Here is a 16,623-nt window from a genome sequence, read left to right as displayed (position 1 = left end):
CTTCTAAAAGCCATTCCTCTACAAATGGTCGGATTGCATCATTAAAAACCATAAATTAATTTCAATGCCGTCATTATAACTGCATCGAGCGACGCCACAGTTCAACTGACAGGCTGAACTTTCCAGAAAAAAAAAAAAAAAAAAAAAAAAAAAAAAGAATCTTGCTGGGAGTTTTTCCTCCCCTCACACACCCACACGCTCCTCTCCTTGCCACATGCCTCGGCACTTGAACAAACACAGGGCCGGGTCTGCAGAGTGTCTGAGGCTGTTTCAAGGAACCTCAACTCAACAAGAAAGAAGCTCAGTTCATCGCCACAACTCAGACACTTTCAACACACACCCCGCCGTCGCTTCTGTGTCATTTGGATTTGTGCTTTTCTCCCTTCGCTCTCTGTAATTCTATTTGGATTATGTATTTATTTTTTATATGTATGTGTTGTTTTCACTTCTCACCTGATACTTTTGCTTGATTTCTATACGTGAATGAGCCCAATTCATTACAAACAAAAAAAAAAATCTAACTCTTACCAAGTAATTCTCAGTACACTTGGAATAAGACAAAACATACTTAAAAGTAACTTTTCTGCAAGACATATGAGTTTGATTTAACTCAATTCCTTAATGTTGATTAAAAATGACTAGCTCCATTGGAAGACTATTTCACTTCTAACAATTTTTCAGGATTGTAAGTGAAATAATCTACCAATGGAACAAGTACGTTTCCCCCAAATTTAAGAAATGATGAATTTAAAACATGAAAATGTACTTATAAGTTAGTTTAGTCTTATTTCAAGTTTGCTAAGATGTTTGGTCCAAAAACTAGACCTACAATGCTCAGTAATACTTTGTCTTTTTGCAGTGAAACGATAATTTTTTTATTATATGTATATTTTCTCATTAGTTTTACATCCTAATGAAGCGGTCAAGCTGCTGATCTCCAATGAATCTCTGCAGAAACAGCTACTGAATCAAAGAGGTTTTGCTTTAGCTGTTTTGGCCGCCATGCACCATCTTGTAAATGAATGAATAACTTCACATTTTCTTTGATTACGGGGTTCACGACACAGTTTTGCTTTTTCCAACTGACTGTGATGTAAAAGCGAAATTCCCACTGTGGGAGCGCCGGAGGACCTGGCAGAACCTGATTTGACGCTCACAGTCGGCAGTCACTAAAAAAAAAAACCCGTTAGGCCACAACAATGGATCCTCAAACGGCGGTGACCCCGCTGACCCCGCCTGTTAACGGTTTGCTCACCTTGAGGAGGAGCGAGGACGTCGGTTGCAGCAGCAGCAGCAGCAGGGCGTGTCGCTCCGAAGCCCTGCGTCCCGAAAGCATCTTTATCATTTTGTTTACGTTTAAAACTGGAAACAAAAAATCAGGGATGTGCATCTGTACGATGCGGCGATGTGAAAATTGTAGACCGTTTTGGGGATTTTAGAAGGTCAAACAAACTTTTGCAAAGCTGACAAAGTCCTTTACCTCATAAGCCTATAGATTAGACGACAGAAATAGAGTGAGTTGATCGGCTAATTTGATGCATACAGCGCTCCTCTGAGGTTTATCATAAATATGTTTGGTTACCTCAGAGTAAATTGTGTCTACTGGTTTGTCGGTGAGGTGAATCTCTCTTACTCTCGTGATTCATTTACCTCTGAAGTCATAACTTTGATCCTGTAATGACATCGAACCCAATTTGACCGAGTTCCAGTTATTTGAAAATCTGTTGCATTAGCTAACCAGGCTAATGGCTACTGGCAATGCAAGCTAGTGATTGTTTTTACATTTTGTCTGTGTTTTTGCACTTTTAGTGAGTATAGCAGCAAATTTACTGAAGAAAATTATATAGAGCTGTCTCTGAAAGATGTAATTTGACACAAAGTGCCTGTGTTTCATACGTAAAGCCGCCATGTTGGATTTTGAGGTCAATGTTGGTGAGAAACCAACTTTTCTCCAATTGAATTACAAACTCTGGGGACACTTTTTCTTTGTTTTTCTGACTTTAAGCTCGGAAAACTCAACTTTTAAATCGGTTAGTATGCAATTATACTATATCCTGTCAAAATGTTGCAAAATTTGAATACAGCTTGGACATTTTTGCATTTTGTCCCAAACTTCAATGTAGTTCACTAAATCGACCAACACAATTAGCATAATTAAATTGAAATGAAGTTCAAAAATTGCTTACAAAGACAAATACTAAACGGTTGAATGTCGTCACCATCCTAAAATAATGACCCAGGTCTTTTTTTTTTTAATTCCCCCCTAAAACATTGTTTGGAAAGACAATTCTTGCCAAAATCACATTTGGGAAAAATGATGTGTAGACCATTATTTTAAGAAGGTGACATTGTACATTCGTGGGCCTCTTGAATAAAATCCAGTCAAGAAATTTCATTCTATTCGTTGGTTGGATTGGTCCAGTCAAAGTCCAGACTTATAGCCAATCGAGAATCTGTGAGAATATGAATTGCCATGTGGAATTTTCAACTATAGTTCCAGCAAAAACATTGTCCTGCTTTCCCTTCTTAAACATTTTCCTCCTTGACCCCAATAACATTTCCACTCAGTCCAGATTCCCAGCTGCCTCTCGGATCACAGGCCCAAAGCTTCGCCTCCAGTGAATGAAACCCAATGTCTCCAGGTTAAATTACGTAGTAAAACGCTATTGGCTCAGAGGTCCCGCCTCCTATATGTGGAGGGCGTGCACCTCCGAAATCACACCATGCCCAGACCCCGCCCACCCCTTCGCCGGGGCCCCCCGCGGACCCCACCCACCCGTGGACCACATTGAAATGACTCTGATGTTGTCAAACACCGCACTGTGTGTCAGACTGTGACGCCGGGAGCATCTACGGTGCTGGAGCCCAAGTCACTATTAATAAAACACTGCTGCCACTAATTTTTTATTTTTTTTATTCTTAATTTTTCTTGGAGGGAGGGTTGGGGGTCCGATTCCCTCTCTGTAAGAACCGGTGGGCTTCAGGGTTCATCCATCTGCCAGAAAGATGAGACTCCCTCTGATTCTTGTCATCTGCCTCTTTGGTCACACCGGTAAGTTCACATTTCCACTCATTGTAAAAAAAATTTTTGCGAGTTTAAATGTTTCAAATTCATGCACTTCTCCTACCTTTGCTGTATTGTGTGGTTCAGTCGCGTGCGCTTTTACAGAAAATAATTCAAACTTTTTCTTTAAAGTGCAACAATTTTCTAAGTGTCCCAGATGAGGAGGGGAGGGCTCGCCTCTTTATGCATGTATGTAGGTCAGACATATCATCTCCGGCTCGCAGAAAATTCTGCATTTGGAAGGAGGAAACGTTTCCTTTTATATGTAATGTTATACATCTTCGCAAAATGGATTTAATTTACAAAACAAAAAGTATTTTATAGTAGTTTGTGTGAGTCTTTTTCATTGATTTTATTTTATGAATCAATTTTACCGGTTCTTATTGTCTTGGGGGCTTTTTACATCCAATAAGGTCTGAGCTGCTTGTTGGCTGTTGAAAAAGCTCAAAAGAACTTTAAAAATAAAATAAAATAAAATATGCGAGAGAACAGTACTAGAGTAGTGAAGCAAAATTGTAAAAGTGGAAGAAAAATGATATATAAATATATAAATGTAATTTTGTTTTGCAAATGGAAATGTACAAAGTGGTTGACGTGCAATTATAGTTGACCCTCCCCTGTACTCTAACCCCCCTAAATGAAATAAAGTGCACTTTCAGAATCAACTCAGTATTAATTCGGGGTTTATGTGTCCACATATATTCTATTACGATACAAATAAATAAAAAAAAAACAAGATAACAATAGAAATGTCAAACCCGTCAAGACAAACTGAAACATGGTGGCGGCAGCGTCATGCTGTGGTGACTGTTGGGTTTTTGGTTTATTATACATGAAATACGATACAGAAACAATTTGGCTCCTTCAGCACTTTTTAGCTAACAGTTGCACGTCGTCTGCAGGTCAGCTGCCAGTTCTGCCTCTCTCTCTTTTTTTCTAATATTTGTTTATATGTTTTACTCCTCAACTGTTGACTTCGACCCTCATTTCTGTTTATGCTCCATTGTCACGTTTCAGCACGTTTTACTCTGTTGACTTCAGCTTATTCAATACAGCCTGGCACATTGGCTTTCAAGTTCAGCCGGAAGTGCCTTTTTTTTTTTTCATTTTTCTTTTTGTACCACTTCATAATTGTGCAACTATCACATAAAAACGGACTCAAATAAATTGTAACGTCACACAGAGTGGGGAGGAGGTAATAAGGGGAAACCTTCGTGCCACTTCCAAATAAATCGGCTTGTTTATGTTTGGATACATTTATGTTTGACTTGTAAGCGATCCAGCGTTTCCCAGAAGAGCTGACGTATCCTTCGCAGTGGCGACAGATGTTGTTTTTGTGTTTTGTTTTTTTTAAAAAAAAAAAAAAAAAAAAGAAGAAGAAAAACACTGTGATGAAACTACATTCATGTAGTTTTGGTTTTGAACTCAGGCGCTCCTGAAGTTGCTGTCGGACCAGTTCTCGGCATGCTGGTTTTTGGGTGTATGGTGTGTGGTTGAAACATGTCGGAACTGGTTGCCACCCAAAATTTGTCACCACTGCAGCCAGTCGCAAGGACATTCATTTCAAACACTTTGAAAAAGGGTTATGGAAAGAAAAACAAGTTTTATCCATGTAGATTCGGCGAGAGACTCCAGATTTGTCTCACCTCGTGCAGAAATCAATCCATTTTTGGCGATTCTATACGTTTCCAATGTTTGTTTTCCTCTTCGTTCCTCTTTTACTTAATCTGTTGAGGGTAGATTATATTAGATTTTTTTTTCTGACATTTCAAAGATGTGTAGCAACCAAGAGCACATTTGTTATTTTCCCAGAAGTGTTTTGCAGTCGGTCAATAACGCTGCCATTTGGTCCAGTTTGCCTTTGGAGCTCTGAACTTTAAGCCCATTAAGTAAACATCCAGCATGGAAATAGCTTTGGTAACGTGGCACCAGTTTCAGGAAAAGAAAGAACAAAAAAAAAAAAAACCAAAAAAAAGGAACAATTTTGAAATCGACGTCAAATGACGTCATCGCCGTGACTTAGATTTTAGACGCATGGCGATCGACGTTTCCGAAGCGGTGGCGTCTTTCTCAAACTGATCATTGTGTTCATGGTGGGGCTTAATATTGTACAGCTCATCATAAAGACATGAAAAAAAACCCATTTTCAGCAACATAAACTGATGAAACAAAATGGAACCAAAGAAATTAGTGAGTATTTTACATACGATTTGTTTTTGTGGATTTTAAGGATTTTCTTTTACGTTAAATTTCAACCATTCTTACCTAACATTTAAACTGCTTACTTAACAAACTCAAGTTACATTTTAGCTGCTTGTTAAAGCTATACAAGTGATGCTAATGTGTTACTCGTACATTTGCAAACCTGATTAAAGTGAAATGTCAAGTACTCTGTGGGGACCCCTGCTGGTGTGGAGGACTAAGGTCAGTTCTGGTCTTAAATGCACACTCCAGCCTTTGTTATTAAAAAAAAGAAGAAGAAAAAAAGTGCATGAGCAACTTGTGGGTAGTTTTACATTGGTGAGTGTTACGGCTTCTGATCTTTGGGAAACTGTATTTTCAGATTGTTGACATTAAATGTGGAGGTGCTGACTCGGCTGCGAAATGATTCTCTTGTTCTCAGTCCAGTGAAATGCGCTGGTTCTATGGAAGCCCCATCTTGGAAATTTTAAGAGCAGCTTACGCAAAAATAACGAAGAAGCTCGCGTCACAGTCTTCTTTGGTCCTCTGTTAAATTGTTGACACAAAACTATTTTGATTTAGGTTTTGGATTCTTTCTAAAGCCACGCGTTCATATTTCTGTCACAGAGGCTTTAACCCAGAAACCCAGCCAGTTCCTCTGTGGGAATGGGAAGAGCATCACATCCACCTGGGTGTGTGATGGCACAGACGACTGCGGAGACGGCACAGATGAGCTTCCCGGAACCTGCGGTGAGCATCCTCCGCTGTTGGACTGTATTCATATACAGCTGCAACTGACGATTATTTACGTAATCGATCTATTGATCGTTCTATTGATTATTCGGATGATTAGTTGGATAAAAAGAAATTCTGCAGATTTTTTTATTTAAGCTTTTTTTAATGCAGTTTTAGAAATATATTTAAAAAAATGCCAACAAACAAATAAGTAAATTAATTTAAAAAAAATAAGAAATATATATATTTTTTCTACTAAAATGCAAGAATATAAGAGCATTCCTTTAGTGAACTCTTGATCATTTGCAGTAAATGATGCACGGCTGATCTGTTGACTGCTAATCAATTAATAATTGGATAGCAACATTTACTTATTAGGAAATCTATTTTTTATTTATTTACATTTTTTTTACAGAATTTGAACCAGGTAAAGCTAAATAGATACAACTTGAGTTTTGTATAGAACATATTTACATATCTTAAATCCAAAATGAATATATTTCTTGTACAGTTTTGTCTTAATTGCCACTCTCAGTGTGCTGTTCTCTCAACAAATTTGCCTCTTTTAGTCCGTATGCTCCAGTTAATCTAATTTGTTGACCATTATTTCAATAATCGATTAATCGCGATTAATCATTTCAGCCTGGTATTGTCTTACCTTCAGTTCACACAAATTCAACCATCTCAATAGAGTAGCAAATATAAAGTTGGTAAAATATCCAATATTTTCTATATTATCAATTCCAGTGGACAAAACTTGCAAACCAACGGAGTTCAGGTGCAGGGGTCACGTGACCCTGTGCATACCAAGCACCTGGCGCTGTGACGGAGAAACGGACTGCGTCAGTGGAGCCGATGAACAGAACTGTGGTAAGTTTGTGTTTTATCCTGTTTGGCTTCTTTCACAACCGGTCTTTTATTTTATTTTTATTTTTATTTATTTTTGCTGGTCTGTTTTCTGTCATTGCTCCGTCCATCCATCCATCCTTCCATTTTCTGTTCACCCTTGCACCTAACGGGGTCGGGAGGGTTGCTGGTGTCTATCTCCAGCTACGTTCCAGGCGAGAGGCGGGGGTCACCCTGGACAGGTCGCCAGTCTGTCGCAGGGCAACACAGAGACATAGAGGACAAACAACCATGCACACACACACTCACACCTAGGGAGAATTTAGAGAGACAGTCATGTTTTTGGACTGTGGGAGGAAGCCGGAGTACCTGGAGAGAGCCCACGCATGCACAGGAAGAACATGCAAACTCCATGCCGGGAATCGAACCCAGGACCTTCTTGCTGCAAGGCAACAGTGCTACCAACTGTGCAGCCCGTCTTTGCTCCGTGGTTAGCTTAAGTTTGTCCATGTTGCACGCGGCAGTAGCGCAGGAGGTATCGCGCGCGACCCATGTGTAGAGGCTTCAGTGAGTCCTCGACAATCCTCTTTCCTGTCAGCCTGTTGTAAAATAAAGGCAAAAATCCTAAAAAATAAAATAAAATAAATAAATAAAAATATATTCCCCTCCATCCCAGCTGCCAAGCAGTGCTCAGACTCCGAGTTTCGCTGCACGAGCGGCCAGTGCGTCTCCTCCTCCTTTGTGTGCGACAAAGATGCCGACTGCAATGACGGCAGCGACGAGGCCTCCTGCCCGCCAATCACGTGCAGCAGCGCGTCCTTCCAGTGCAACAACAGCGTTTGTGTTCCCCGGCTGTGGGCCTGCGACGGCGACGCAGACTGCTCCGACGGCTCGGACGAGTGGCCCCAGAACTGCGCCACGAGGACCCCCACGCGCGCTCCCATTCACCAGTGCTCCCTCCAGGAATACCAGTGCGGCAACGGGGAGTGCGTCCATGTCAGCTGGAGGTGCGATGGCGATACTGACTGTCTTGATCGATCCGATGAAGCTGGATGTGGTAAATAATTTAATTTCACGTTTGTATTCAAGTTTCTGAACTGGTAATGCAGATAATGTAGCTTCTTGTTGTCCTCCAAACAGATACATGATCAACAAAGCGTTTTATTTTACTTTTTTAAATTTAACCAAATTGTTAAGTTATGCTTTAACTACAAAAGCAGAGCCTCACTATCCCGGACATAGCTCATACTTTAAATAGGACCTGTCTGACAGCATGAAGTAGGGTAAAAGTATCAAAAAGGAACTCTTCACTCTCAACTTTAAGAAAGTCAATGAAAGATGAGAAACAAAGTAATTAGTTCTGCCATTTCTAAGACTTAAGCACACTGTTGTCTCTCTCTTTCCGTAGCTCATTCCACGTGTCGCCCTGATGAGTTTGAATGCGGCGATGGTACGTGCATCCACGGCAGCAACCAATGCAACCACCGGTACGACTGCACAGACATGAGCGACGAAGTCGGCTGCATCAACGGTACACATCAACCCCGTCTCCCACTCTGTCTTCCCGGAGACCAGCGGCGTATTTTGGGTGTTACCTGATGCGTTTTTCATGCCCTCCCGTCCCCCAGTGAGCCACTGCGACGGTCCGAACCGGTTCAGGTGTCACAGCGGGGAGTGCGTAAGCATGGAGCGGGTATGCGACAACAAGCGTGACTGCAGGGACTGGTCAGACGAGCCGCTTAGGGAGTGCGGTGAGCGGCGACACTCCGCATTCAAAGCTTTCCCCGCTTAATTACGGCTAATTGTGTCCTCCGAAAGCTGCAATTATATCCCCGGGAAAATAAATCACCTTCTCGCCTCTGCAGGCTCCAACGAGTGCCTCTACAACAACGGCGGCTGTTCTCATATCTGCAACGACCTGAAGATTGGCTACGAGTGCCTGTGTCCAGCTGGATACAGCCTCGTCGCTAAGAGACGGTGTGAAGGTAAGCAACGGAGCGGCAGGACAAAATGACTGAACATCTGTTCCCTCTCAGTCAGGTTAGGTCAGACCGTGAACTTAGCTCAGGCTAAGAAGTGATGCCAGAAATCTGTTTGCTGTCTTTCTCTGTGACAGGCTGTGCTTTCAGATAAGAAGGAACGTCCTGGTTGGTTTCTCAACTTTGTTTTTTTTCTTCTCCGGGTTAGACATCGATGAGTGCGCAAACCCAGAAACCTGTAGCCAAATCTGCATCAACCAGATGGGCGGTTACAAATGCGACTGTGAGGAAGGTTATCATATTGACCCGGCGACGCAAGCTTGCAAAGCTGTTGGTAAGCATGACCTCCAAGCAGATTTTTAAAACACATCCCTAAACCGTACGTCACTTACTTGACGTACAGTGACATGGCGTACTTCTGTACTCACCTCCAACTACCTTTTGTTACCGCTGTAGGTGTTTGTGTTGTCTTTCTAACAACTATGCTAATCTAGACACTGAGATTATCGAAACAGCTAAAGATCAGTCGGATTTAATGGAGAACATCTGTAAAAATCAATTTCCAAGTCTAGGACTTTGACTGGGTCAATTGAAGTATGCTTTATGTGATCTAAAGCATTCTACTATAGCGCTTGCTGTCCTGCTTGAAAGTGAAGATACACTACAGTCGCAAGTTTTCTTTGAGGAATCCCCTGTGCTTTAGGGTGTTTTCACACCCGATAGACTTGTTTTGATTGGGAAACCAAAGTTGCAAAATTTTGTTACATTTTCAGCTGGTGTGGTTCTCTTTCACACTTCACTGTGTCAAACGATCCAAACAATTTGAAAAACCTGTTCCCCTCCTCGCCTGTGGCGGCGCTGCACCAGGAGCTACTGGAGGAAATGGCACAACTACCTCTTTACAAGATACTGACCGCAATTTTCTTTTTCATAAAATGTAAACAAAAACGGAGTAGCATCAGATTTTAGGATTTCTCTTGTCTTTGGTGAAAGACCACGAGTCATTTTTCCCGCTAGAGTTAGACTCTCACATTTGTTTTGTTGCATTTACCCAGAATTCCCTATGCTATATTCCGCTTCCTGCTTTCTGCTCCACTTGCATCCACATAAGCATCTGAACCACCCTCGAGTTCATTCAACCAAACCGGGACGTGGGTTTTTAGGTGGACCAGAGTTCGCTTTTTTGGTCCCATCAGAGTTCGATTACAACTTCACTGTTCCCCAAACAAACAGGGTTGGTGTGAATGCTCCCTTAGCTATAGTTTAGAATTAGAAATAAATTTAAATATCATGAAACATTCAAATGTACTTTATTTTGAACTGCCTGTCTGGCCACAACGACTCTTCCACAGCCACTCCACGTTTTGAAAACCATGACCTTTATTTCATAAAAAATGAGTAAGTCATTTTAAAATAGATTTAAATTCTTGACCTTTATTTTGCAGGTACAACACCTTACCTTTTCTTCACCAACCGCCACGAGGTCAGAAAGATGACCCTGGACAGAAGTGAGTACACAAGAGTGATCCCCCGATTAAAGAACGTGGTGGCCCTGGACATGAACGTAGCAACACAAGAGATGTACTGGTCCGATCTTTCACTGAAGAAAATCTACAGGTTAGTAGGATTAAATTCACTTTTAAGTTACTGTATTATTGTTTTATGTTCCCGTTTGGTTTTGTTTGACTGCTGCTTTGACCTTTCACCCAGAACCCCAATGGACTCAGCAGAGGACTTCTCCCATCACAATGTGGTGATAGGCAGTGACATCGATGGTCCTGAAGGAATAGCCTTCGATTGGGTCCACGGCAACCTGTACTGGACTGACGGCATTCGGAAGACTGTCTCCGTGGTAACCGCTGACGGTAGCCGCCGCAAAACCCTCTTTCACCAAGACTTATCGAAGCCCCGTGCCATTGTGGTGGACCCACATTCCAAGTGCGTTTCTTTGGGGGGTTTTTGTCTCATTTTTATGTTTGCGTGATCTGCAGCCGCCAGCATCTTTAAACTTTTTCACCCTACAGCTTCATCTACTGGACCGACTGGGGGAGTCCTGCAAAGATCGAAAAGGGAGGCCTTAATGGAGTAGACCGCACCGCTCTGGTCACGGACAACATCGTGTGGCCTAATGGCATCACAATAGGTGACCTCATCCCCCATCTGGCTTCAGCTTGTTTATTTATTCATGTGTACATTAATGCTAATGGTCTTCTTCTCATGCAACCCCCACTGGTGACTCAGACCTGCTGAACCAGCGCCTCTACTGGGTGGACTCTAAGCTGCACACGCTCTCCAGCATCGGCGTGCAAGGCGGCGGTCGGCGCACCCTGATCATTGACGAGGACAAGCTGGCTCACCCGCTGGGACTCACCGTATTCGAGGTGGAAATTTTTTCCAATTAAAATTCCCCACAAATTATGATCACCAATTTTTCTTTCCGCAATTTCCCAAGTGTTTGAGTAGCGCTCTGGTCGTTTTTAGGAAAGAGTGTTCTGGACAGACGTCAGCAATAACGCCATCCTCAGCGCCAACAGGCTGACTGGTGGTGACATCACACCGGTGGCGGAACATCTTTCGTCCCCCGAGGACATCGTTCTTTACCACAACCTCAAGCAACCTGCTGGTAAGACAGTTGCATCCCCAATAAGACGTAGCTATGCACTCGAACATACTGAGAACCGATACTAACTCAGCGGCTCACAAAAGTATTCTCTGTTAGTAAAAAGTCTACAAAGAACCCAACAAAGAGAATGTTAATAACACCTTTCATCTGTACAACAACTTAAGCAAAACTGTATTCCATTTCCTGTTGCAGGAAGGAACTGGTGCCAGGTGTCCAACAGCACCTGTGAATTCATGTGCCTAGCTGCCCCCCAAATAGGCACCCACCCCCCAAAATACACCTGTGTCTGTCCAGATAATACGATGCTAGCAGGGGATATGAGGACATGTGTGCCTGGTGGGTAAATCCGTCACAGAAAGTTGCTGTTTTAATACTTTCCAGATAAAATATTAACAGCTACATTCTTCTCTTGGTTTCTACTCTACCAGCTGTTCCAACTCCTTCAGCTTCTTCAGAGTCTCAGGCCTCGACTACCCACCCTCCTGTTGTCCCTACAACGCCACCAAAGACAACGCCACCAAAGACGACGCAGAAGCCCCGGGTTCCAATTACTACCACAGTGCCTCCCATAATCACCACTACAGCCACCAAGTCAGTGCGGCATCCCACTAGGCCTGTGGTTTGGACCACCACACCTTTACCAAAGAAGCCCTCCCCTCAGCCAGAAAAGCCTAAAATCTTGCAGACTACCACAGTTGCTCCTGTCACGACTCCAGGCAAGTTTTGAAAGTAACAGTTGTAAATATTTCTGTTTTTATAGATTCCTTCTCTGTGATCATTGTGACAACATTATGTGATAATCTTATCCTCAGGTGTTCCACCTAAAGGTGTCGCAGTTATACCCGAAACTACCTCCAGCACCTCAAAAACGCTTTACTTTGTCCTTCCTCTAGGTATGTTTTGGCCTCATTTTGCCTTTTCTCAACGATCAGAAACATCTTTCTCTCATCTCTCACTTTTGATTTCTCCCTCCCAAAACAGCGATACTTTGTCTGGTGGCCGTCGGGGGCGTGTTGCTGTGGAGATACTACAGGCTCCAGAACACCAACACAATGCACTTTCATAACCCCGTCTATCAGAAAACCACTGAGGACCAGGTTCACATCTGGAGGAGCCAGAGCCTGGAAGGTTACGCCTACCCTAAAGTAAGTCTTTACGGTTGCTTGTAAGAAAGTATTCAAACCATTTGAACTTTTTCACATCACAACCACAAAGTTCAGTGTATTGTACAAGAATATGTGTGATAATATACCAACACAAACAAGAAAATTATCCACCAAGAGTTTTTCAGCATGCCTCTACTGACTTTACAGATAAAGCTGGGGATTTCTAACCATTCTTCTTTGCAAAATAGCCTAAACTCAGTCAGATTGGATGGAAAGCATCTGTTAATATGAGTTTTCAAGTGTTGCCATAAATTCTAAGTTGAATTTAATGCCAGTCTTTGAATGGGCCACTCTAACACATGGGATTCTCTTAACGACAATTGGTTGCACTGGATTTTATTTAGTTATCAGAGCAAAGAGAGCTGAATATAATTCCACTCCACTTTTAAAAAAAAAAATCTTTATTTGTAAAATAGGTTGAAAGTGTTTATCTCTTCACCACAATTACTTACTTTGTGTTGGTTTATTACATAAAATTGTAGGGGTGCACTGATGCAAAAAGAATTGGGCCGATATCGATATCCGATTTTAAGGTTGCTGTTGTGGGCAATAACCGATATTTACCAATATTATATCCATTTTACTACCATTTTGACATATTTGGAAAAGGACAAAATTAAAATAAATATCAGTTGTTAATATCGGCCCAGTTTTAATTATCAGACTGATACCGATATGTTACAGATGGCTAATAACCGATGTAGATAACTGATGTTGGTGCCAATATATTGTGCATTGCTATAAAATTTTGGAACTTACACTGGAGTTTATGATTGTGACATGTTTACATGATTGCTATTGCAATGCCATGTTAGCAGAAAGCTACCTGGTACAATCTGTTGCACGTCTAACATCCTTTTCTCTCATTTCATCAGAGACAAATTGTGAGCTTGGACGAAGAGGCGGACAATCCTTCCTTCATTGAAAACTGAAAGAAGAATTACAAAGTGGGGGAAAAACATTGTGCCTCAGTGAACACACTATTTGAGGCCTTTAGTATATATATATATTTTTTTACCTCACGCAGAGAACATACAAAGCCAGCGTCCGACAGCCTTAGACCACTACATCCTCACTAATAAACGAGTGCTTTACTGTGAAAATAACAGGGTGAAAAGTTGACGTCGGAGTGCACATCACATGTTGTATAACATCTCAGGTTTATATCTTAAAACAAACCAGCTGACCGTCATGTGTTCTCCAGTATATTTAAACTGTGATCCTGATGGTTAAATTGGAGCAAAGCAGTTTTTAAGATGAGATTATTATTTTTGTTGTTTTTAGCTTTCTCTTGATTCTCTTAATGTTCACTGCAACTTCCTAATCAAGCAGATGTTTAGGGGAAGTCGAGAAGCTTTGAATGGAGATTTATTTTTTGTGTGTGTGTTATTTATCATTTCAGATACATAAGACAGATTGAACAGTACTCTACTGGCAGGGTTTGATTTTTTTATTTTCTTTTTTTTTTTTACCTCTAACTGCAGCTAACAATCAATTGTCTGGCTCTGCACGCAGTAACACAATAGTTCCACTAAGTCATGAATGCAACAGGTCAACCACTGAAAAGACGGCTGCGTGTTGTGTGCAAAAATCTTCTTCCAGAAGGCACTAATGTAAGTTCTTCAAGTTCTGGTTACACTTCACCTGCTTAGGAAAAAAAAACAAAAAACGTCAGAACCAAACGCTGCTCGAAGTTTCGTGCAGCTCTCTAGATCTTCTCCAGATGTCTCCGGTATGAAACGTTGAGAAGGTTCATACGTTTAGCATTCCTCGGAGTTGGGGAAACTTTAATGCAGCCACGTGGGACCAACCGAGCCGAGTTTAATGCTCCGCATCCAGTCAAGTATGCATTTATGTTCTCCCCTTTTACACCAGCAGTCCTGGTGAAGGAATGGCATGTGGTTAAAACAAAAAAAAAAACCCCAAAGCATCTAGATATCAGTTATAGTTTTGTTTTACAGCGAATGTATGTGCCTTTTATTGAGATGTCTCTGTGTTCATGTTGGTGCTATTGAACTCAAGAGTTTCTGTTATAAATCTGCTCTTCATCATACGTTGATGAAATGGTTCTGCTGCGTTCACGTGACGTCGTTTCCGTTACGAATGTGCGCAAATCCTTTGACTATATTCAGCTAAAAAAAAAAACCCAAACAATTTCGCAATTGATGTTTAATTTAAATAAGAAAAGAATTTTAAATAAATCACACGTGACACGTAAACTTGTTCACGCGGTAAGACATTAAAAATTACGGCAGATGTACGACGGATGTAACGGTTTCATGGCGCGTGTTTATAATTCAGCCGTGGCGCTCGCGCTCATCATCTATCGTTGATGAGCCTTGGAAATGGAGAAATTGTAGTCGCTGACTTTACAGAAGAGCTGTGGATTCAACACGTTTTTATAGACCGATAAGCCAGCCGCACATTGTCCGAAAAACAAACCATCATCTTTCTACTACCTCCTGTTGTTGTTGGGTTTTTTTTTTTTTTGTCGTTCCCGCCAGTATCGGAACATCCGGCCGTTGATCATGTGACGCGAACAAACATGTTTCCGTTGCGGATTTGTGAAATACATTTATTTTTGATACGGCTGGAAAAAACACTTAATTCTAGCACAAAAACGCGATTTTAAATTTTTTTTTTTTTTTTTGGAAGATTGGCATGTTTGTTAAGCAAATTTATTTTTGTAATTTCAATTTGTGCAATTTTATGGTGAATGGAAACACAGCTATTACGGTGTCAGACAGGGAAGGAGAGACATACCGGAAGTCTTTTTTCTGTTCAGTGATTAACCGCAGTTTGTAAATATGTTCATAGATGTACATAATTTATCTTCTACATACTTGTTCACTTGTGCTGCTGATGTTTTAGCTTTTCAAGATGTTCTGTAAATAAAGACACAGTTCTATTTATTACAGAATCCACTTTGTTCAGACTCTGTTTTTCGAAAACGTTCTATTGTTACTTCAGCATGAAGTAAACCAGTTCAGCTCTCATAGCTCCTCTAACACAACTTCTGGGCTTTTTAAGTTGTTTTTTTTTGTACAAGTAGAGGGACAGTATTATGTATTTGTTATTATTAAGTACTTTCCAGCCATATGGTATCATTTTATAGCACAATCAAGTAAGTAACTGTGTTACCTTCAGTTTTTATAAAAATGCTGTATGTATCAAATGTGACTTAATAGAAATTTGATTTGGTAATTTGCCGCCTTGAAATTGAGCCTCTGTCTCTTTAAGAAGCTCCTGCTCTCTCTGAAGCTCCACCTTCAGGAAGTCATTACAACATGGCTCCTCTATTAACCCCTTATCTATGTTTTACCAGCGATGCAGTGAGAAGCAGCTCATATAATGAGCTCAGCAGAAGTGCAGCTCCACCAGGTGTTTGCTAATTGCAGCTGGCTAGTCTGAAGGAGCTGAATGAGGGAGTCATATAACATGAATTAAAGCTCAAAAAAAGTTGATTTTTACATAATACTGCCTCTTTATCTGGTAGATCAAGGTTGAACTCTTATCTATGGAAACTTTCTGCTCACGCATTAACATTTCAACCATACGAAATCGATCCAGCTCAGTCAGACTGGATGAATTTTCAAACCTTGCCACAGCTTTATGTTTGGACTTTGACTAGGCCTTTCTAACACATTAATCTAACTGGGTCTACACCCATTTCATTGCAGCTCTGAGTTCACGTTTAGCTTGTTATCCAGCTCAAATTTGATCCTCTGCCTCAGTTTCAAGTCATCTGAAACCTCTAACAAGTTTTCGTTACGTATATTCTGCGTTGAAATTCATTCGTCTTTCCGTCCACTCTGACCAACTTTGGTTGAGGTCACTAAAACAAATGCAGGCCACACTTTTGAGATTCACTTGTGAATAATTTTAAGCGGGAAGCCACGCTGTAAGAAATTCTGGCGTCTGTTTCAGGGAAAATACTTTTCCTACTTGCCTCTTACGCACGGAGCACATCCATTCATCCCTGTGCGGTTATCCATATCCCACATGGTTTCTGTATGCAGTCAGAGCTTA

At 41.3% G+C, this 16,623-nt stretch overlaps 1 protein-coding gene across 1 annotated transcript; it reads left to right on the top strand.

Annotated features, from left to right (window-relative positions):
• Positions 1-2,808: 2,808 nt before the first annotated feature.
• ldlra (low density lipoprotein receptor a) lies at positions 2,809-14,767 on the top strand. Its single transcript, XM_028042176.1, has 18 exons — positions 2,809-3,052; positions 5,873-5,995; positions 6,728-6,850; positions 7,503-7,883; positions 8,235-8,357; positions 8,455-8,577; positions 8,692-8,811; positions 9,014-9,139; positions 10,251-10,422; positions 10,516-10,743; positions 10,830-10,948; positions 11,047-11,186; positions 11,287-11,428; positions 11,621-11,764; positions 11,857-12,144; positions 12,241-12,321; positions 12,410-12,573; positions 13,470-14,767. The coding sequence occupies exons 1-18, from the start codon at positions 3,007-3,009 to the stop codon at positions 13,524-13,526; spliced, it is 2,700 nt and encodes an 899-aa protein (XP_027897977.1). The 5' UTR covers positions 2,809-3,006; the 3' UTR covers positions 13,527-14,767.
• Positions 14,768-16,623: the final 1,856 nt, after the last annotated feature.

The sequence above is a fragment of the Xiphophorus couchianus genome, chromosome 16, assembly GCF_001444195.1.
Source record: "Xiphophorus couchianus chromosome 16, X_couchianus-1.0, whole genome shotgun sequence".
Classification (NCBI taxonomy): Eukaryota; Metazoa; Chordata; class Actinopteri; order Cyprinodontiformes; family Poeciliidae; genus Xiphophorus; species Xiphophorus couchianus.
Note: the sequence above shows the minus strand (reverse complement) of the source record. Positions and strands in the feature narration are given on the sequence as shown.

Excerpts from the sequence above, each read along its gene's own strand:
- ldlra (XM_028042176.1), top strand. The coding sequence starts at position 3,007 with ATGAGACTCCCTCTGATTCTTGTCATCTGCCTCTTTGGTCACACCG. Across the intron at positions 10,744-10,829 it reads GTGGTGGACCCACATTCCAA|CTTCATCTACTGGACCGACT; the intron begins GTGCGTTTCTTT and ends TTCACCCTACAG. Across the intron at positions 11,187-11,286 it reads TGGGACTCACCGTATTCGAG|GAAAGAGTGTTCTGGACAGA; the intron begins GTGGAAATTTTT and ends GGTCGTTTTTAG.